Source organism: Rhamphochromis sp. 'chilingali' (assembly GCF_963969265.1).
Source record: "Rhamphochromis sp. 'chilingali' genome assembly, chromosome: 10".
Lineage (NCBI taxonomy): Eukaryota > Metazoa > Chordata > Actinopteri > Cichliformes > Cichlidae > Rhamphochromis > Rhamphochromis sp. 'chilingali'.
This window is the reverse complement of record NC_137937.1, coordinates 22,923,777-22,946,366: the sequence shown is the minus strand read 5'-3', so window position 1 is coordinate 22,946,366 and position 22,590 is coordinate 22,923,777. Positions and strand designations below refer to the sequence as shown.

At 38.6% G+C, this 22,590-nt stretch overlaps 2 protein-coding genes across 7 annotated transcripts in view; both read left to right on the top strand.

Moving 5' to 3' along the window:
* Positions 1 to 900: 900 nt before the first annotated feature.
* Positions 901 to 10,093, top strand: LOC308403756 (melanopsin-A-like). Its single transcript, XM_080893467.1, has 9 exons — positions 901 to 1,762; positions 3,467 to 3,600; positions 3,724 to 3,927; positions 4,060 to 4,231; positions 5,158 to 5,319; positions 6,207 to 6,314; positions 6,458 to 6,629; positions 6,862 to 7,005; positions 7,173 to 10,093. The coding sequence occupies exons 1-9, from the start codon at positions 1,596 to 1,598 to the stop codon at positions 7,578 to 7,580; spliced, it is 1,671 nt and encodes a 556-aa protein (XP_080749593.1). The 5' UTR covers positions 901 to 1,595; the 3' UTR covers positions 7,581 to 10,093.
* Positions 10,094 to 11,234: 1,141 nt separating this feature from the next.
* Positions 11,235 to 22,590, top strand: part of pdlim5a (PDZ and LIM domain 5a) — a 67,705-nt gene continuing 56,349 nt past the window's right edge. For 5 of the 6 annotated variants that reach the window (XM_080893466.1, XM_080893465.1, XM_080893464.1 and 2 more), the window contains exons 1-2: positions 16,962 to 17,077; positions 18,054 to 18,276. In XM_080893466.1, coding sequence (XP_080749592.1) covers positions 18,178 to 18,276 — 99 coding nt within the window. In that variant the 5' untranslated portion in view covers positions 16,962 to 17,077; positions 18,054 to 18,177. Of the gene's footprint in view, positions 11,395 to 16,961; positions 17,078 to 18,053; positions 18,277 to 22,590 lie in introns of those variants that run through there. The other variant, XM_080893462.1, reaches the window with a different exon arrangement.

Below are 22,590 nucleotides of genomic sequence, written 5' to 3'. Positions count from 1 at the left end.
GACATCTCTGTCTAAGCTCTACATTCTTCACCTCCCTCTTTGCCCTTCCTCTTCTTTTAGCAGTACGTTCAGCACCATAAAAAGCAATAACCATCTGATGGTCTCTTCATACCTGTGTACTTCTGGCACTCAAGAATGCACAGTCCCTATTTGCTCCATCAAACTGATCTGATGAACTGAACACCATGTGAAGTTAAGACTTTCTCGCTGACAATCTGCAGTCTTTCTCAGTGATACGCAATAACTGAGCAGTAGCAGTGTACCTTGTTTAATGACTGGAATGAATTGCCAACATTTCTTCAAATTAGTAACCTGTAGAGCTTAACTGGAGGTATAAATATTTGAAGGTCTGTGATTTTGTCTTCAATAGCCTTCATGTTGTGCTCATTGGTCAAGGGAGATTAGTTTAATTCTGTGAGTGATCCTACAGAGCCTGTGCATGCCAGACTCTGTAAAATCACACAACGAGGTCACTGCAGAGCATGCATCATTTGGATAAACACACGCACGTCAGTATTGAGCTTGCGTGACTACTCGCATGCATTTAAATACGGATAGACTATTCTGCATAGTAATGGTTTCTAATGACTTGCAGTACTAGCTGGAATCAATGGTTGTGAAATGTTACATGCACTGTGCTCTCATCTAGTTTGCAATGTCCGATGCATTTCCGAGCTCAAATGGCTTTTGGTGCAAGTATTCGATATGTTTGTTATGTAAGAAGCTGGTGGTTAAAGGGATAGCGCTCAGGGCTGGGCCATATTACATTCAGGACGGGTAGGGCATGTGAGAAAGAGCAGAGAGAGAGAGAGAGAGAGAGAGAGAGAGAGAGAGAGTATGACAAGGGAAAGGTTGAGAGAGCAACACAAAGCTCCATGGGACAGTGAGGGAGAGGCACATTTAGAGAGAGATGAGAGGTTAGAAGTCACTAGTTCACAAGATAATGAGAGACAGGCTACTGATTCAGATCTTGGTGGACAGCTGGTGCGAAGGCTGAAGACGCTGCAGGCTAACACTGAAAGCAAAACAACTGTGGGATTTAACAAGAATATCGGCAGCTTGCTACAACAACAGGAAATACTTGGATACAACAGGTGAAAGACACAATTTTGAAGCAGACCTGCAGTAAATAACAGAAAGTACATTTGGAGACAACATCTGAAAGGATATGGACACCTTGCATCATATACCACTGGACAAAGAAGTAGAAGAGGAGGTGTTATATTTTCAGTGCTTTATATTTTATTGCAGATATTTTTTTGTAAATCTTTCCAGATTGGTAGTGTAACTGTATCATACTGTGCAGCTCTTCCAGCTTTCTCTCCTAAACGAATCATATGCACTTAGTTAGATTCAGCATTTCACAAAGTGGGGATCACCTACTTCCTCTGATTTAGTGCTTCGTATACAATGGGAGGTGTTGAAAACATGCAGCAAAGTTAAAATTAATCAAACCTCTGTATACTTCTCCGGTGTTTCATTTTGTGCACATGCTACAACTATGGATGTTCAGCATGAGCAAAGTCAAGTTAGTTACAAACTAGTAGATGTAGCCCAGCCCGCCAGACTGACAGTTCTGATGAGGTGTTTGAACCATGTGGTCCACTGAGAGCATGGAGCCAGAGAAAGCACACAGCCAGAGAAGCTTCTTCAACAAGGTGGACGTGCCTGATCATGTTCACTACATTGTGGCTTCATTTGTCTTCATCATTGGGGCACTGGGCATCACTGGAAACTCTCTGGTTATGTTTGCCTTCTACAGGTAGGTATAAAACTGGCTTGTTTATTTAGATTTTTGTTTTTAATAATTGTGCATATCCCTTTTTTTGTAGATAATCTGAGCTTTTACCATTTACAGTGTGCAAGATGTGATGATCTCTCGTATGAACTCTATTATACTATACTCTTTGTTTCTTTATCTGTACTTATGAAGCAAAACAATAAAGGTTAAGGGGTTTTGACAGTGCATCAAACAAGTTAGTGATTACAAGTAAAAGTAATCTTTGCATCACAGTGTCCAGAAGGTAATCTTAGCTAAGTAGCATCAAATTAAAAAATGTTTTTTGAAAAATCAATAATTAAATGCTGCGTGCACAAATACCTGAAAATAGATTAATGGTTGCATAAATATACATGGCATTGAAATTAGAATCCAATGTACCATGGAGTTCAAGTCAACCATGAAATCCACACTGCTATGTAATACCATTTACTGCCATGTAATGCAACAAGTCAAAAGTAAATGACACCTGTTAAGGTTGCATGCCACTGATGGATCAGTCTCGTAACATCACAACTGTAAACTTTCTTTTAGAAGTCAAGGATGGAAGAATGTGTTATGTGTTGTGTAATTCAGAGTACCATTTAAGTTAAATGGTACTCAAAAACTGGGTCAGTGTGTGTGAGTGGTGCTGCTGTTCTGGGGATTGTCACAAGCTTTCATACTCCTCTGTCCATCATCACAGACAGATTAGATGGATTTTCCATTGTGTTGCTCTCATAATTTGTGTTTAGTGAATCAGAAATGCGCATGATGTTATGGGTTCCAGGAAACACACAACTCGCACACCCACACACACAAACACACACCTAGAGCTTGAATGAAATCGCAATCAATATGCTGATTTTTGGGGAAATGCTTTATAATATTCACGCACACGTTCAATATTCTTCAATAATACAGTATTGTTTGCAAAGGCATCGACTCAAACAAATTGGGTGGAATACGTTTCATTAAAACTGCAGGAAAAAAGTTAAATTCAGGATAAACAGGAACAAAAAGCTGTGACGGAAGAAGACAGCAGGTCAATATCCTGGGTAATCAAGCTTGAATACAAGTATACCAGTTCACACATGGTCGAATAGTTTAACAAAGAGCTTGTCTCTGATCAATATTGACCATTAAACCGTAAAATTATTTAATTATATTATATTGAGCTTTACATGCAAAGGAAATACATGTGGAGTAGGCAAATGTTTTCAGTGTTTTGGACCTGCCAAAAATATAAATAAATAAACAAAAATAATTCAGGATATTGAATTTCCTATGGTTTGGTGAGATCCTCATCCTGCACCTCTTCTAAGTTGACCTTTGAAAGAGAATTTAACCAGTTAAAATGTGGACTTGCAGTTGCAGAAATTGGATTCAAATACCATTTGAACCAAAAGAATCTGCATTGATTTAATTTTAAGTATGACTCAAACAGTGTTTTTCAAAAATGAGTATATATGTATAATAATTAGACAATGAAATTACAAAATTATTGTCATTTTAGTCATCTGAGGGATTATACTAATCAAAACACATTAAACAGTCTCAAAGATGACTGCTGTATTTGAGGACTTTATTTTAGCTTTCTGATCACTGCGAGAAAGCCTCAGAATGATTAATGTTGTCATTTTTAATGCCACTGTGCTGTATAACATACGATTTTCCATACATTCTGTATGTTTGTGTGCTTTGCAGCAGCAAGAAACTTCGTAACTTGCCAAACTACTTAATCATGAACTTGGCAGTCAGCGACTTCCTCATGGCTTTTACGCAGTCCCCCATCTTCTTCATCAACTGCCTCTACAAGGAATGGGTATTTGGAGAGATGGGTAATTGTCTCCTTTGTGTTCTGATACAAAGTGAAGTGTGTGTGTGTGTGTGTGTGTGTGTTAAAGTCATATTTTTGTTTACAAATTTTTACATTCAGGTTGTCGATGTGCTGTTTCTTGCAGGATGTAAGATGTATGCATTCTGTGGTGCCCTGTTTGGCATTTCCTCAATGATAAACCTGCTGGCCATCTCGATTGAACGCTATCTAGTTATCACCAAGCCTCTGAGGGCCATCCACTGGAGCTCGAAAAGAAGAACCACTCTTGCCATTCTCGTGGTCTGGCTTTACTCTTTGGCATGGAGTCTAGCGCCTCTAGTTGGCTGGAGTGAGTCTCCTCAAACTGCATGTCTTTTTACTTCTAGTAAACACAAGTCCAGACTAGTGTTTAACTATTTTATTATGATTACTGAAAACTACTGCTTTCTGTGATTTTGACATATTTTATTTTCACTTCTAGGCTCCTATATCCCAGAGGGCCTCATGACATCTTGTACGTGGGATTATGTTACGTACACGACAGCCAGTAGGAGCTACACAATGATGCTGTGCTGTTTTGTCTTCTTTATCCCACTGGGAATCATCCTTTACTGCTATCTTCTAATGTTTCTGTCTATAAGGAAAACTGGGAGGTATTACAGATCTTGTGTGTTTAATATGCTGCGTGCTTGTATATTTATAATATTAGATTCTGTGCAACATCCAGTCTTACAGAGAAAAAACAATGCAGGGACTAACTGTGCATGAACTACTTACTTCTTTTAGTTTAATTATTATGTTCTTATGAGTTCTTTGGTGAATTCTGATGTTGCGTGTGCTCCTGATACACTTAGTATTTTGTATCTTATTATTATATCTTGTGTTTGTAAATGCACAAGCCTATTCCTAAAGCATATAGTGCACTGCTCCTCCACCTAAGCTGGAAAGATACTCAGAAAAGGAATTTATGATAAGATACAACCGTGTTTTCAATAAAATGTGGAAATACTTCAAGATAACCTCAGTCTTACACACTGTAGTGTTGGAGGACAGTTAATTTGGATTCAAAACACATGTTTTACCTCATTATCTACCTCCTTTTAGTTCAAAAGAGGCATCCATTGTGTTTTTAAACATAACAATTGCTTGTGTTATTGACCTGGAATGACCAAGGGCTATTTCCATCTAAGCAGCAGGTGCAGTGAACTTCATGCTTCAGGGAGAAAGGCATGTGTATTGAGTGGGCAATTTTTTTAAAGACACTATCAACACAAATGTAGAAAATAGGTATTTTGTGTTCAGAAATTAATCAGAAGGTTTTAAAAAAATGCTTATTACTTATAATTTGTGGTAACAATAGCACTTTCAGATGACTGTAGTAATACTTAAAGAGAGAGTTACATCCCCAAAGAAAACTGAGGTTATTTATGTGATACTGTAGTCTTTTCCTCAGTGCAGATATTCCTAAAAGATCTTCTGCAATAATATTGAGCATGGAGCAGTAGCCATGTAAAGTTAAAAAGAAGAACTATATAGTATGAATATATTTACCACGCTGTCCATCCTGCTCTATTTACAGGGAACTAGAACGTTTGGGGACTCAGGTGAGAAAATCCACTCTCATCCAGCAGAAATCTATTAGGAGCGAGTGGAAAATGGCAAAAATTGCCTTTGTCGTAATTGTGGTCTACGTCCTCTCCTGGTCTCCATATGCCTGCGTCACACTAATTTCTTGGTCTGGGTAAGATTATTTTATCTGTTAATATTGATGATTGTGTACTTTTATCCCTTGGTAATGTACATAACAGATTCATGCATTTGTAGATTGTTCATTTGAAAGCATACCTGTCAGAAAAATCAGAAAAAGTCAGGTTTACAACTGCCTGTTTTTGTTATGGCCTTCATCATAATGTAAAAAATGGTTGGTGAGAAAATGATATTGGGCACATTCACTGCTCTCACCATCAGATGTACTTATCTACAACATGGTGAACGGGAACAAGTAACACTTCACTAGAGACGCAGTGGTGGTGTGCTATATGGGAGCAGTTTTAAGCACAAGATTTTAATAACTGGGCAAATATTATTCTGAATTATTAATCTTCTCCATATATAACGTTCAGGCATTTCTTCACATAAGCAATCACAAACAAAGCTTCAGTATAATTCAATGATGTTTGCCTCATTATATTCTGTGGTTGGATTTTTATCATTACATAATGTTGTGTCAATAAGAGGCCAGTATTTCCTGGTTGGGTTACATACAACAGACGGTGAAGTTGCTCATATGCCCTGTGCTTATCACAACATTCAGTAAACCACATGTCTACCCTGGGACATACAATTAGTTATGTAACTTTGAAATCACATTCTGCTCATTCAGTGGAAAGGTAGTCACACTTGTGCACACACACATGCACGCGCGCAAGCAAAGATGATCAGATGGACTTAAGCGACCCTCTTTAGCAGCTGGCACATGTTCGTTAATCTCTAACCAAATATGTCCCTTAATTATGTTACAAAACACGAAAGAGAAACTGGATCTTTGCAGCGGTCATTTCTGATTCTGTGATGTCATGCAACAAACGAAACCATCTTTTTAAAACGCTGCTGTTTTGTCTGAACCAGCCATGCCAACATCTTGTCGCCATACTCCAAGACAGTCCCTGCAATAATAGCAAAAGCCTCCACTATCTACAATCCTATCATCTATGCTATCATACACAACAAATACAGGTAAATAATGATTCGGTAATTTCATTTTAAAGTTTCATATAAGCCCCTTGTGTTGTGCAGTGCCAATGTATTATTTTGGAAGAAATGCTACCAACATGTAGCAAGCTGGAGTCTAAATGAGTGCATTGTTCTGCACTGTACAGGATGGCACTGGTAGAGAAATTTCCCTGCCTGTGGTTTCTGTCTCCCACTCCTCGAAAAGAATGCATCTCATCCTCCATCAGCGAGTCCTCTTTCAGAGACTCAATCATCAGCAGACAGTCGTCAGCATCAAGGACCCACTTTATTACTGCCTCCTCCAACCTCTCTGACGTGGTAAGTTAGGTTAGAGTAGATTTTATCTGGCTGTTGTTTAAAATGCCCAAACAAACAAGATTTCTCTTATGTTGAATCTCTCTCTCTGCTTATCTAAAATGAATTCTAATAAATTTGAAGTATTAATAATCTTAGCAAGATGCAGGTGGAAATTGCACTAATATTAGCTTTGAATAATGTTTGGCATCTACTAAACTTCCTCAGTTTAATTATTATTATTTTTTGCTTGCAGTTATTGAGGGATGTGGAGATGGAGCCTCTGGGCAGGAGGTCAGGCGATTCCTTCAGAAGCATATCATCACGCAGTCAGTCCTGTAAGAGGTCCTGTAAAAAACAGTTAGACCGGAAGACAACCAAAACCCACACAGCAGAGAAGGTGAGGAAACACTGCAGAAAAATGTGAAAGTGTGAATCTGAAAACTCACAATGTTATCTTTTATTCATCTACGATTTACACTACTTGCCCGCATGTAGTAAAACATCACACATCCATGATCTGAAGGTGATTTTCTCACGTATGTGTTTACTTTTTGACACTCCCAGCATCCGTCTGTCATGAGTGAACCATCAAGGGCCTGTGATCACGAGCTGGTTTCCAGTTCTCTGACCATCGCCGCTCTCCCCCTCCTAGTTCTTACCAGGAGGCGCAGCCACAGTCTGACCAGTGCGATTTCAGATGCCTGTGGCGAGAAAGGAAGAATCTGCGATAGGATGAACAGCCACAAGAGCGATTCTTTTGATTGCCTGAATTTTGGAAAAATGCCACCCACAGGCCCCAGATCACCCCAGGGTGTTCCTCGCATCATCGTCATCAGTCCCACCACTGAAAGCAGCCTCATTAACCAAGACAGTGTCTCCTTAGAAGACAGCATTGAGTCAATGGAGAACAATGTTTTTGTCACCCTAAACTTTTCATCAGAAGTTTTTGAGGCACTTGAACTACTTTCTTGACCAACTGGACTACTGATTACACTTCCACTGGATGTTTCCGGATTAATAAAAAAAATATACATCAAACTTTTTGCTACAGGCCAACATTCATATTGGCTATAGACATAAGAAGTTATTCAGCTCTTACATGTATGCGTGCCCCTCTACTCCCCTCTATTGACTAATTGACTCTACAAGGAAAACTTGTATGGCAAATGAAACAATAAGCTGATTCTGGTATGCAGTGTGCAGTGTTCGTCAGAGTTTGGCACGGACAAAGGACCCCTAAGGGGCAGCAAGCTTTTATTAGATTTTTCAAAAATGACAAGTGCAACTACATATTTTCAAGAGCTTGGGGCTAAAGCTTGACAGGCTGAATTTAAGTTTATCTATTGAAGCAAAGGTCCATGCAGCTGTGATGCAAACTTTTGAACTGAAACAGAATTCATTCTTTACGCCAACATCATTGATTCTCTTCTGGCCACTGAAGAGAAGCGTTAGGAATAGTTCCCTCCTCCTCTTTCCTCAGGACGAGGCAATATGTGTAAAAATGTAAACCAACAAGGCAGCAAATCAAGAGCACTGATTATATGTCCGCTTTGGAAAAGCAGCACACGTGAACAAAATAAGTCGTTTTTAGTAGGTTTTCTTTTTGGCTTTTATTACCACAAAGAATTTAACAGCACAACATCTTGTGTTGTAACACTAATCCGTTAGGTCATATGGACCGCTTGAGCTTTTTCACTGGAACAGAGTGAAATGAGGTCATTTTTATTATTCAAATACTGAAACTGGGTCAAATGTGTCTCATACAACAATGACATTTTTAACATTTTGTCGGCGCAATATTTCTATACATGTTTAAATACAGTATTTAGGCACACGTCATTTCTCAGAGAGAGTACATGATTTATGTGACGTAAGTATATGACGGCTGCTTTATGTATATTTTGCCATTTGATGCTTGTGCATCTTTTGGTTTTGTAATTATAGAACTGTTTTGAAAAAAATGAGGACATGCTGGAGAAGCACTTATATTTGAATCAATATAAAAAGAGTATATATTTAAGCTGATGCATCTGGTGATGATGATTATCTGTAACAGCTGGTCTAAGCTTAGTGTTAGTCAAAACACCTGAATTAGTAGGCAGAAAACTAATATTGACGACCATCCAAATCATAAACTACTTTCAATGACAGCCCTTTAAGACACCTTTGAAGGACAAATTTCTTCTTCTTCAGCAGGTTTAATGGCAAATAAACTATCATTGATTGCCAGTGTCTGACAGGAAGAAAGAAACACAAGAAAGAAACACTTGAATCAATGAAACACTTTAATCTCTTTTAGTTTGCCTATAAAGTCCACAGAGTTTAACATTTCATTAGAGAAGGAGTGTGTGGCGGTAGGAAGGTAAAAAAAATGTTCTGATGTTGAGCCTGAATGTACACTGACGTTTGTGCTGCAGCTCTCATCTGGACAAGCAGAAAAACGCAGATAAACACCTGCACCAATATCTCACTGAAGGTCACTTGTGTTATTGTGTTATTGTGGGTTTTTTTTCTTTTTTACATTACACCATAATAATAAATGCAGAATTTATTTCTGCTCTGCTAATATGTACAGTTCTACCTTTAAAAATGATTTGAAACAAATGAAAGTGCCAGATGACATGAAGGGAAGTATTGTACATGTTGTTAACTACACTGTTATTAAGCATTCATTAAGCATTGAGAGTTATATCTGACACAGACACTCAGGCTGACCATTCCTAACATCTCTGAATTTTCAGAGATTCTTTTCCATGTGTCTGTGTGTCACTTCCTATCATATTAGTTTGACAGCTAACAACAGAAAGCGATCCCCATCCACCGCACTCTTAATGCCCTTGAGCTTTTAAGAAGAAAGTATTTTTTCAGCCTGGTTTGGAACCACAAAATGTATTGTATGTGTTAAAATACGCTTGAATTTTTGTGCCAGTTTTTATGCCAGTGGTGACAAAAATCACACAAAATTAAATGAAATCATGCAAACAAAGCATCATCACCACACCCTCTAATGAGTAGCGTTTGTTTACTTTTTAGCATTACTTCTTCTTTTTTTATTTACCCACAATAACGTTGAATATGTATTTTGAACTATTAACACTATAATATAATGTGTGTTTCATGCCTCAACTCAGCTATTTTATTTACCACTTTCTATTAATTTTGTGCTACTGTAATAACATCTGCAAAATTTGTATTTATTGTCTTATTATTTGTGAACAGTTAAAGAGAGTCGTGGTAGGGAGTGTTATGGCACTTTTACGGTTCGTAAAGTGTTTGGATTCACCAAATCACGTAGATAAAGTTATTAAACCTGTGTTGAACCTCTACTTAAACTGCTTTTTTGTGACAAAACACTTCACCGTCTGTTGTATGTAACCCAACCAGGGTATACTGGGCTCTTACTGACACAACATGTAATGATTACACAGAGTCTACAGCTTGCACACTGACCTGTGAATGTGTACAGTGGAAAACTAAATAAAATATCCTGATTGTTGTGGAGGTTTTAAGACAGAGTGTAATAGAATAAATGGATCTGTTACAGTTAGGCATACTTCAGCCTTTTATTGACCTTTTATTTCCTTAAAAATGGATTCCTGACAATGAATGCAAAAGGAGCTAGGAGAAATTTTAAAAGCCTTCAGAATTGTAAGAGGACTATTACTTAAGATCACATAAAATATGGAAAAGTCTGGCTCCTTGGAAGCAGAATATAAAGAAATGGAGGGTGGATCACTCAACAAACAGTACTGTACATAGTGTGTTCATATTTTGCTGAGTGTTCATCAGTACAAAAAAACAATGTTTCTGTTACATGAATTATGTGTAATGACAGCACACAACCACCGGAGGGAAGCAGACAAATAATCTATGTTGGCTTTTGGTTCGGAGTTTTCATTTTTCCACATCCTTAGAAAGAAGCATAAAACAAATGCAAGACTTGTTATTAACTCAGTCACAAATAAAATGTGTTAACTGCTTCAAGTATACCTGTCATCCCAAAGGGTAGGACACCTGAGTTTGATTAGCCTGTTACCATGCCATCCTACATACTGATACTGTTTCCAAGAGATTTAATTGTAGGGAAGGACCCAGTCAAACTGTGTGACTGTAAATGTGTTTTATCATCATACCTGCTGACAGGTGTGTCTCGGCCTGTGTGTGACTGTGTTCATATTTCAGAGAAAGACACACAGAAAGATGACATCATCATGGAAAAAAAACGTAAGCGCGTACAGTGCGAGAAGACAGCGACAATATAACTGGTTAACAAGCACAAGTGGTCTCTGGTTTATGTCATACCTTTAGGAGTGTGGATGCGCACTTCCTTTAGCCTCTACCACAAACCCAAGTCACTGACAGAGTGTGGTTGCACGCGAGTACGAACGAGTACGAACTGGCAGGTTTTTTTTTTTTTTTTACCCCTCATTGTGGTTCACATAATTAAGGTAATGAATGATTAATTTACCACAATAATCAATTTATCTTCATGTGTCTAAAGTTTCTATTAAAACGGAGCTTAACGCAGTCTTGCTAGTTGCTTCTTAAATAAGTGAACAAGTGTGACCGAGTAAAAGCATGTGTGCGTGTGAAAACGAGCTTTGCAATTAGGAGGCATGAATTTCACGCCTCCTGAACCAACTGTCCGGCTGACTGCGTCATGACGTCGCTCCATTGGGACCTACCTCACACAATGAGATGTCAAACACACGGAAAACTGGCCTGCAGCAGCACACTGGACGGAGCACAGACTTCCAGCAGGGGCGAAAGACTTTCCAGCCACAGGGTGAGCCATGAACACCTGTTTAGTAAACTGTGAATGCCTTTTGTGCTGATGGTATTTATTTATTTATCTTTGTATATGAGGCCTATTTAGTTTTATTGAATCCTAAGTTTTGTTGTTCTTATTTGCTGGACACATATTGAGGAAAATATGACACAACTGAAAATAACATATTTTCAGTTGTGTCACGTTTCAGGACATGAGATGAGGTGGCCACGCACTGTTTTTCTGTCTCCATGGTGTTGTGGTAATTTGCTTATGTGATGTATTTTTAAAATGGCACACTATAGCTGTTTAATTTGTGCTGTCCTAAGAATACCAGAAAGTGAATCCCGGGCATGATTGCAAGAAACATAAGGAGGAAGGTGTAGTATGTATATGCTGGCTAGGGGAGGGGGGATGCAGTATTGATGTTTGGTGGTGCTTTGGTGTGTGCTGAATGGAGCAGATGCTTTGATCTTCCCTAGAGACCCTGCTCCTTGCTCCTTCTAAAGCTCTGCCTCTGGTCACAGATATATGGGCAGGGATGGCAAGCCTAAAGCTGCACAGACTAATATTTACTTCTCTTATTGTGAAGGTCTGCTCTAACAGAAAGCACATCCCAACCTTAACCAATCTTAACCCTTGGCAGGAATTACCTAAAGTCAGGTCCAGCCAAATATGTCTTCATTTTCCACAAATGTCTTCACTTCCATAGTGTAAAAGTCTGAGGGATCATTGCAAAGTTACAAACAACTACATCCTGAATATTAAATACGGGTTTTGATTCATTTAAACGATAGTGTGGCTTTAAGTTCTTCAGCTTTTGCCATCTCCATGTAACCTTATCTGCCCTCCTTTGCTTCTTTTTCTTTGTATCCTGTGTTTATTTCTTCCCTCTTTCACTGCAGTCAACACAGAACAGCTGCTGTCTACTAGAGAGGAAGGAAGTAAAGCACTGGAAAGTCTACTCAGTGCACCAAATATGCAGTGCATGCGTGCGTGTGTGTGTGTGTGTGTGTATGTGTGTGTATGTGCATTTCTGGGTCTTGTGTGTGCTTCTGGAGTTATGGATGCATAGCTGCCTAAATGTGGTAGAAAGCGCATCACTCATCCATAATTCATTTTATCCACCAAGACCTGTGTCATGACATTGAGGTCATGATATCATGAAGGCTGTCTGAACAAGACAACTCCATCATGAAAGACTGACGAGCTGTCAAATCACAAAACCTTTGACACCGTGGGATGGAAATATCATGCTCAAGTATTTCTCTATTACAATTCACACATATTAGAGGAGATACTGCAATGGTTCAAGCTGTGATGACCTTTCGTATTTCTTTGTGCTTATTGTAAATACTGCCATGAAGTATCTGATATGTCTAAATAAGAGGAAATTATTAAAAAAATATGTGTTGGCAGACATTAATTATACTTTAAAGCTAATTTCAATTACAAATGTGGAAATAGTATCGCTTAAAAGTTGTATTATTCTTTCTTTATTTTCTGAGATGTTCCCATATGTTTTTCCAGTTTAAAGAAACTTATTTCTGTAAAGGTAAGCTGTTTTTATTTAGAACAGTATTTGAAGAAAAGAAAAAAAACCCTACTTGATTTGGTTCAGCTGACAGTCTTACCAGCTGTGAGGGTATCATCAGCTTGAAGGAAAGCTGAAGGTTTATTTTCAGAGGCGCATAAACGTCCTCATTAAACGTCATATGAAACTGGCCATTATGTTTGATTCATGTGCAAAAATGGAAATGTATGCCCGAGCGTGATGCGGCACAAATCGTAGTGTCCATCACTCTACCTCAGAACAGGAGGTGGCCAGAGTAATCAAGAGCAGCTGATCCCAAAAATCTTAAGTGGTGCGTGGTCTGTTTGAAATTGGTGTATTGGTGTCCCTGAGGCAACATTACACTTGGCTTTTAAATGCCTCTCTTTTATTGACCCAGACTTGACCCAGGCATTAAGGAGTTCTGCGTGCACATTTGCGGTCTGAGAGAGCGAGAGAGGGAAAGTGTGTGCGTGGACCTGTGTGTTCATGCCTGATTCCTCTCAGTTTATCTTTCCTCGGGTGGACAATCATTTTGGCTGAGCTTTCTGAATCCCAGTGCGTTTGTTTGTCTATTTCTGTCTGTCTGGTCAGAAGGGAGGAATATTTTCCACTGTGAATGTAATCAGTTCTAAACAGTGACTCGCTTTAGACCGATGATACAGGCTTTTCACAATAAGCTCATAAGAGTTCAGGCTGCTCTCTACTTCTCTGTTTTTTTTATACAAAATGCAACTCTAACCCTAACTGTGCATGACAGTACAGAAATGGGTTGAGGGGATTAGTTAGGCTTATAGCAGTCTGGAAGGGTCAGAGTGATTAGATTGTTGAGAGACAAATACTGTTCATATTAGAAAAAATGTCAATAGTGTCATCATGCACACACCTCTGAGTGAAAAATCTGCATATGGAGTAATCAGTGTAACCGTTCCTTCCTGGATTTCGAGCTACAAGTGCCCTCAGAAATATAAAAGTGAACGAAAAATAAAAATAAAAAATTACTCTAAACAAAGCTGCCACAAGAGTGTTATTTGTGTATTTTTTCAGTTCACCCATTTTTATAGAATAGTATTACAGTTCAGTATATAGAGTTTTTATAGTGTGTTCACTGTAAATCTGGGTGTTGTATATTTGACAAAAAAAAGCTACACACTAATTTATAATTAATGGTATTCAGACCTCTGCTGACCCCAGTTTGGATGAGAATCATTAGGTTTACACACAATAGAGATTTTATGTATGTTGTGTCCCTTGGGGTTGTGTGCATGTGTGTGTGGGTGGGTGGGTGTGGGCAGCAGCTGGCAGACTATGGGGTTGGTGTCCCTCTTTTATTCACATGGATGATGCATTAAATGTTATTTAGAAGGGCAGATTATGATAGCATTAAAGGGTGGAGCTTGTCTCGGTGTGAGCATGTGTGTTTGACTGCAGGCTGCTAAGCTGTGATCATTAAGCATGTGGAGAGGTGAGCATATGGAGACTGGAATAGACCATTTGACAGAACAAAAGACTGGCAGGGTGTCTGAGGTTTCGTGCTTTAGACCACTCACCATTGTTAGTGTTTAATATTATTATTCTCTAGCTCACAAATCCCCTTTGTTCTCTGTGTTACAGTTTTTGACAGCATAAGCAATTGATCTTATGTCTTTAAACAGTGAGTTAGACCGATGGGTCTAGATTTTAGAAAGCATATCTCCCTGGGACTCAATACCAGTCGTCCTGTTACATGAGAATGGGACAGTGGTACAAAGCCAGTGAGATAAACTGATTTTTTCATTTATATTTCTTTATTTGGTAGTAAAGAGATTAAAATGGCTACCCTAAAACACACTTTTGTGTTGTCATGCTGTAAAGTGCATATGTGATCTGAGGGTTTTTAATGAGAAAACAGATTTCTTTAAAAAGTAGATTAAAACTAGTAAAATGAGCAGTACAGTAATTCTTAAGCATTAGTTCCTATAGTGGCTGTAAGCCTGCTGAATACTATTACCTTACAGGAAGCAGTCCACAGTCAAGCCATAAAGAGATTTTAAAAAGCTCCTGCACAAATGGTTTTGAGCCTTGCATGAAGACACTGGTTGTTGCTCATTGTTGTGGTTGATGCTTAGCTTGCAGTCATAATCAATCTGTCACGGCGCTGATTTGTTGCCTACTTTAATGCCCAAAACACACCATGCCTTCATCTGTGGGCAAAAAATCTCTAGCCTTTTCCTTCATGAATGAACTTTCATGTTAAATATGTTGATAGAAGGAAAAAAACAAAATGTGTTTGTTAGTGTTTCTGTGGCTGATTGTTTTAGGATATAACACTGGCTATTTGGCAGTTTGCACTACTTTAGGTCTGGGAAAACTTTATAGAAGGCAAACAAGGACTTCCTGATTATCTGATCATCTTACTCATAAGGATGCTATTATATTATTGTTTTCACATAATGCCTGATCAGCCATCTGCAATAAAGCCTAAAGTAAACACAGTGCCTTTAGATTTACTGTAAAACTTAGGATAGGTCTAACCCTATCAAGAAGCTTCAGCTCAGCAGTGGAAACAAAGTTAATGACTCTTCCATCTTTGGTCCTCCCAGGAAAAGCTGCTCTTTTGTTTCCTAGCTGTACTGTAGAGGTATGCGCTGTCAATGTGGGAATGTTTATTAGCAGGATAATGAAAAGCATCTTGTTTTTATGTGCGAGTGCGTCGTATGTGTTTAACGGCATACTATATGTGAAATGTTAGCCTGTTTACTCCATCCTTTGGTCTTTTCATCTGAGATATCTACACTCTTTTCTTTTTCAGTCTTTTAGACCCTTTACGCCTACACTTTTCCATGCCCATTTTATATCCAACAGACTTAAGACTTTTTCTCACACTTCAGCTTCCCTCCTCTGCTTTGATGTTTGTTGATTTTTGAGAAGTCATTTTTTGATTGTGGCCTATGGTTGCTGTATCTACCACTGCCACAACCAGAGTTATGACTTGGCAAGATGTGCTGACTGTGTATTTGGTCAAGGCCAAGAAAGGAATGGGATGAGTATTTAATTGAGCCACTACTATGTCAGTATAAATATAAAGTCAATATTGATCTGTCTGGGGTAAAATAAGGGGGCACGGACAAAAGCCAGCTCAGAATGAGACGAATTGCTGCTGTCTGGACATAAATAATGGAGGTACTGATAAATAAATAAGTGGGAATGAGTGTGCTGCACTTAGGAGTTCTATCCCTTAAGTATAAAAGAAAAATATTTATAACTATTTTCCAAAATGTGCTGAGATTATACTATAGATTATGTAATTTAGTGCTCAGTTTGGTAAAGCTTGTTTGCCTAATTATTAGAGCGGGGGAAGTTGATGCAGGTCACAGAAAACACAGTAGATTTACAGATTTAAAGCCATGGATGAATATCTACTTCTCTTAGATTGTTTCTAATGAAACAACAGTGTTGCAGTTGTTAAACAACCATCACACACTGACTTAAGGCAATCTTGACCTTATACAGTCGCCATTATTAAATGACCCCTGAGCGACCTTTGCATTGATGCCTTTGGAATGAATTCCCTAGTCATGATATGGTTACACTGGTTCCACCTTAAACGAAGCTGCCTGCAGGACTGAGTCCATGTTCCCAAAATATCTGGATGAAAGATAAACTGTCCCCTCTCCTGTGCCTCTTCTTCCTCCCCTGATCATTTTCTCTGTGTGCGCAATGCTCCCACTGTCTTTTCCTTAATCCTCCACTTTGCTCCCTTCTTCTCCCCTCTTGTTGCCCCCCCGACATCCCCCGCCACCTGATTTTTTTTCTTCTGTTGTCTCCTTCCATACCCCAATCTCACCCTTCATGTTATCTCCACTCGTTCACCCCTCTTCTGTGTTCGTCTCACTCCACCCATGGGTGATTTCCCCTCCTCTTTCTCCTCCCTCTTCCCTCTCATCCTAACCTATACCGGTTCTCCCTCTCGCCTCCCTCTTTCCCCTCCTCCACCTTTCCCCTCCCATCTGTCATTAACTAGTATATAAGAGCATCACATCCCTCTGTACCTCTCTCACACACACAGTGTGTTTGCTGGGAAGGGAATATTTCAGGGGAAACTAGGAATTGCACAGTCCACCTGCCCGTGAAGGAATTATTTTCCTTTCTGGAATTTCCATTAAAGAGGTACAGCATTTACCTTCATTTAATTTCAGCAGGAAATATGCTATTACTAACATTTAGGTGTGTGAAGGTCTTCTGGTAGTGTTTCCTGAAGGGTAATTTACATATTTTAAGCTACTGAACAACTGCAGCATTCTCCAGTGTATGGTGGTTTAAAATAACATTCAGTGAAGCATTTAACTCTATTTTGATTGTAAAATGTTTGATGTCTTATTTGTTTATTTTTACTTAAAATGTGTTTATTTTTTTTATACCGAATAAGTCTAAAAAGGTAATTTTGGGACTTATTCAAATACATAGTTATGAATTTAGTTGTGAACTGTTTGAAACTATTGTATGAACAGTTTGATAAACAGTTTTATGTATTTTCTTTATCTTTATTTATTTAATGTTTGGCAAATGTGTAATGTGCAAATGTTTCTGCACCAATAATAAAACATCATAGCTGTGAGGCATGGTAGAGGGAACATCATGGATTTGGGGCGTTGTGCTGCCCTAAATGGCCTGTAAGCAGAGATTTTACAGTTGCGTATGATGTCTGTGAAGGTTCTCAGTCATCCAGGTCATCATAGTCTTAGGAGCTTGGAAAGAAAAGCATCTGGACTTATATAAGTTGCTGACGTTTCACCTCTCAACGAGAAGCTTCTTCAGTTCTAGGGTCAAATGGTGGAGAGTCCCAGATTTAAGCCCTGTGGGAGTTTCCCCCACGAGGGACAGTGGACCCCCTAATGATTCTCTACCTGCATCCATCTATCTATCTATCTATCTATCTATCTATCTATCTATCTATCTATCTATCTATCTATCTATCTATCTATCTATCTATCTATCTATCTATCTATCTATCTATCTATCTATCTATCTATCTATCTATCTATCTATCTATCTATCTATCTATCTATCTATCTATCTATCTATCTATCATTGCTGCACAATAACAAATCTTTTTGCTTGTCTTTCATGTCTTGTCTTTTCCTAGATCTTGGATCAAAATCTTACCCCTCATCAAAAGCTAGTGATATTTTTATTGTCACTTGATCTGCATAATATATTCCGGCCATCAGCATCACTTGTGAGCCAGATCAACACTGAACAAGGAAACCATGACCAGCAACTACAATGTCACTCTCATAGGTCCTGCCCCCTGGGGCTTCAGGCTGCAGGGAGGAAAAGACTTCAACATGCCCCTCACCATCTCGAGGGTAAGATTAAAGTGCCCATACACACATGCATACACTTAAATGTGGATAACCAGCATTGTCTTCAGGGTGATAAAACAGCATATATTTATTTTGTGACAACACAACCACATACAGTCATTCTTCTCAGAACCCTTGTGCTATTTGTACTATCAACATGTCTTTACTACCTTTCTTCATTTCTGTACCCCTCTTGACTGAACCCCTCAGCCACACCCAAGACAGCTCAGCTAAATCATATGCCATCTGTCATGTATCGACCACACATGAAACCTTTTCTCGCTTTCTTTACATTCCACTTCACTTTGAGTGTCTGTATTGAAATTGCAGCAATCAAAGTTCTGGCACACAAGTCTTGGCATCAATCCCTCTGCGTGAACAAGTAACTTGATGGTCCCTTGGTTTCCCTGCCTTTCAGTGTCTACTCGTAATATTACCTCTTATTGCCTCCCTCCCGTCTCTTCTGTTCATTCACACATCAGCGTTACCGCATGGTCACATCCACATATTCACAGAGTATGCTTTGCTCATTACTGTAACTGGATTGTGATCTTAAAAGATGCAAATCCTTCCTAATGTTGTTCAAGCTTCTGTTCTGCTCTGCTGCACTGTGCAGTGCCCTCAAACACACACATGTAATGCATTTACGCACACAAAAGTCACACAAAAGTCACCAAAACTGGCACGGTACAGACTTATAGCAACATGAGCCTGATGATGAATGGCTTACTAGGTTCTGTGCCAATCCCCTTTGGGGCCATTCTGGGTTGCCATGTTTGTGTTATTACTTTGGATGTGATACTTTTCCCACTAACTGAAGCCATGTGAATTTTTTAACCACGGGTTTGTGTGTGTGTGTGTGTGTGTGTGTGTGTGTGTGTGTGTGTGTGTGTGTGTGTGTGTGTGTGTGTGTGTGTGTGTGTGTGTGTCTGAGAGTGCAGGCATGGACACAAAATGTTGGAAGACACTGTATGTAACTGAAAGGAAAAAACTGAAAGAATCCAGAAATAGGACATACAAATAGAAACAGACATCTTGTAAAATAGCAGCATTTTAAATTGCAAAATGCTACAAGAACTAATCTTGTATGAAATTAGTTCTTTTGTGTAGAGTTGGAGTTAAAAAATAATGCATAATGCATTGCAAATGCTGCATTCCAAAGAAACTGAAAGAAAAGATGAAGAAACTCTGATGCTGACATTGATTATTGAAGACTTGAAAATATGCAAGCAATAATTGACGATCCCGTTTGACCGTTACTCCAACATCACAGTGAAAGTTGTGTGATTTAACAATTTAAGATGCCTTGCGAGCTTGTTTTGTTATTTTCCTTCTCTTGAGATTGCTTTGATGTTGAGAGATTCTTAAAAAGGTGTGAAACAACTATTGTCTGAATCCTACAAATACCAATAAATTGTAAAAGATTTGGGAATACTCAAACTGACTCAAGTGGGCTCCTTATTTAGCTTTGTGTCTCTAAAAGCAGATAAATGCAGATTAGCAGAGATGAGGTGGAGATGGGGGGTGGGGTATGGGAGGTGGTATTCAGTGCACGTAAATAATGCTGCGCACAGTTTACACAGGCTGAACTTGAAGAAGTGATGGCAGGCAGTCAAACACGTCACTCAGCAGGTCATCTATCTACATGTGCTTGTCTGACCCTTTGATTTGTATCATACCTCTCTATAACTTCCTGTTTGTTTTTCTCTCTTGTTATTTAAATCTATGCGCTTCCTAATTCACTTTGTCAGATGTTCTTATGTAACACTTATCTGACTCGACGTGGACGTACAGTTTGTAGTCATTCGTTTTAGAATCCATGCAACTCTTAATCTAATCAGCTCTGTTAAACTGGGTCTATGACGATAAGGGCAGTGCTTCTGACCGCCTATTACTGACACATAAACATGTATACCAGTGCACACACATACTACTCTCTGCCAGTCTAACCATAGAGCTGGTTCTGAGAGGAGACCACAGAGTATGGGTTATTAGAGAATCCTGCACAACTGCCAGACCACAGTTACTCTTGCAGCTGCTGTTGCTAAGCTCTATAAGCATGTGAATATACAGTTTGTTTAATTTATGGCACTCTGTAGATGTAAAAAGTACCAGTGTTCAATAGTACCACCATTGCATCATGGCATGTATGTCTTGAGGTTTCTGCCCATTAGCTATTGTATATGCAACTTGTCTTCACATCTTCTTATACCTTTTTTTTCTTTTCTAGTGTTTAAAAACAGTTTTATAAGGGGCTGAGACTGATGGTGCTGCTCTGCTAAAGACCAGTAAAACACTTTACAATGGCTTCCCTTTTTGACATGTCTGGAGATTGCGAGAAGGAGGTTTAGATACATGCAGAAAGTGTGAAAAACATGGGTTGCAGCATATTCCTCAAGTACATTTATGTGTAGCTTGCTGCACCTTTCCAATATTACTTATTTTCTAAATAATTGTCATACACTGTAATGCACAACTGGGCAGTATAAGCCTTATTTACAGTAAGAGTGAATGGTTGAGCCCAACGAGTGTCTGTTTATATGCTTAAAGAGAGTAATGGAAGCTGTATCATTATGGTTACATGCCTGTTTATATAAGAACTGGACTACCTTGCTCTTTTGTATAGCAAACATTTGGATTCAGATATCTAATAGATATCTCGCTGAAAGGATTTTGGAGAAAATAGCTTGTGGAAAATCTCAAGCAAACCCAATTAAACCCATTTACTGGGAAATCCATTTACTTCTTTTATTGATGCGAAGAGACAGAAATACCCACCAATGGTACTATTCTCAGTTAAATTTACAACTCAGTGAATAAATATTTAAACCTTTCCGAGGGTAGTCCATTTACAGAATCCACTGCTAAAATAATTTAAGGGAAAGCAACCCAGGGGAGGAGATGCATTAAGCCTCTAAGAATAGATACATCATCTCACAGGTCTGCCCTCACAAACACACCCACTTAACAGGAAGACTGGTCACAGAGCTGTACCCCTATTTTAAGCTGTACTTACTGCATTTGTGGTATCACAAAGACACAACAAATACAAAAGCAATGCTAGGATAGATTTTCCCTCCTTTTTTGTGAACAAAATTTATACAGCAGTGTATTGTGTGTCGATTATCTCATTTTTATATTGTATTTCTTTAGTAGAAGTCTTCTTCTTTCCTGCACATTACTATAATAATGGTGTGAAATGACTGGCAGTGTGTGTATGCCATCTTTGTGTATATGCACTAGATAAACATAGCAATCTGAAGAGTCTATAGTACTGGCAAAACTCTACAAGGTATAATAAACTTGGTTTATTTATCACCATTTGTGCCAAATATATATATGTATGTATGTTAGAAATATGTAACTGTATATGCTTGGTCTAACAGAGTGCATCCTTCTATCATAATGCTTAAATAGCGGGATTCTAGTTGTACAGTGAGTACATCAAAATGAGTAGACAGCCAATCTATAATAAAACCTTTTCATGGAAGAATGCAGTTCCTGGAATTGAATCAGTGATGGCCGCCTCCTGCTTCCCTAGAGATGCTTTTCAACAGGCGATGATAACAACTGACCACAGGGATGGGTCTATTTCAAAGACGTTTTAGTTCTATACATAGTTTCTGTCTTTCTTCCCTTCCTCCTATTCCTGATTTAATGTCTTCCTCCTACAGAACTTGTTCTTAAACTCACATCATCACCAGGGGCCTGCACTATGGAGAAAGTTCAACATACCCAAGATGTATTTTTGTTACCAAACCAAACTGCCCTGGCTGATAAAGCAGAGCTGCAAATCTATATATGAGCATATTTATCTACCCATTAACATGAAAGTCAAACTGAACCAAAAAATTCTCTATTATTCTAAGCAAATGTGATAAATGGTAACTACAAAAAGATGTAAACAACACAAATGTTGGAGTAGAAGCCAAGATGGAAAGTTGGCAAAAAGATGCTGATTGTGTAAACACTTAAGACAGCATTATCGAGAAACCTGTCAGTTAATCACAATAAAACCAGTATTTTTATGTGATATAAAAGTGCAATGTCACAATATCAATGTTATATGAAGTACACATATGGTTTTGCACACCTCAGTGATGACTTAGTAAAAAGTGAGCTACTTAAACAATTTCCAATAAAGCAGAGAATTTGCAACAAATGCAGGAAAATTGTGTATGACCACTTGTCTAAAAAAAACACACAGTTGAGAACAACCAAGCTATGCAAGGTGGCAGTTTGTGATATGTGACCTAAAAGTAAACAAATGACTCAATTGAGCATCAATGGAGCACTTGCTAGTTAGACTCTAAAATG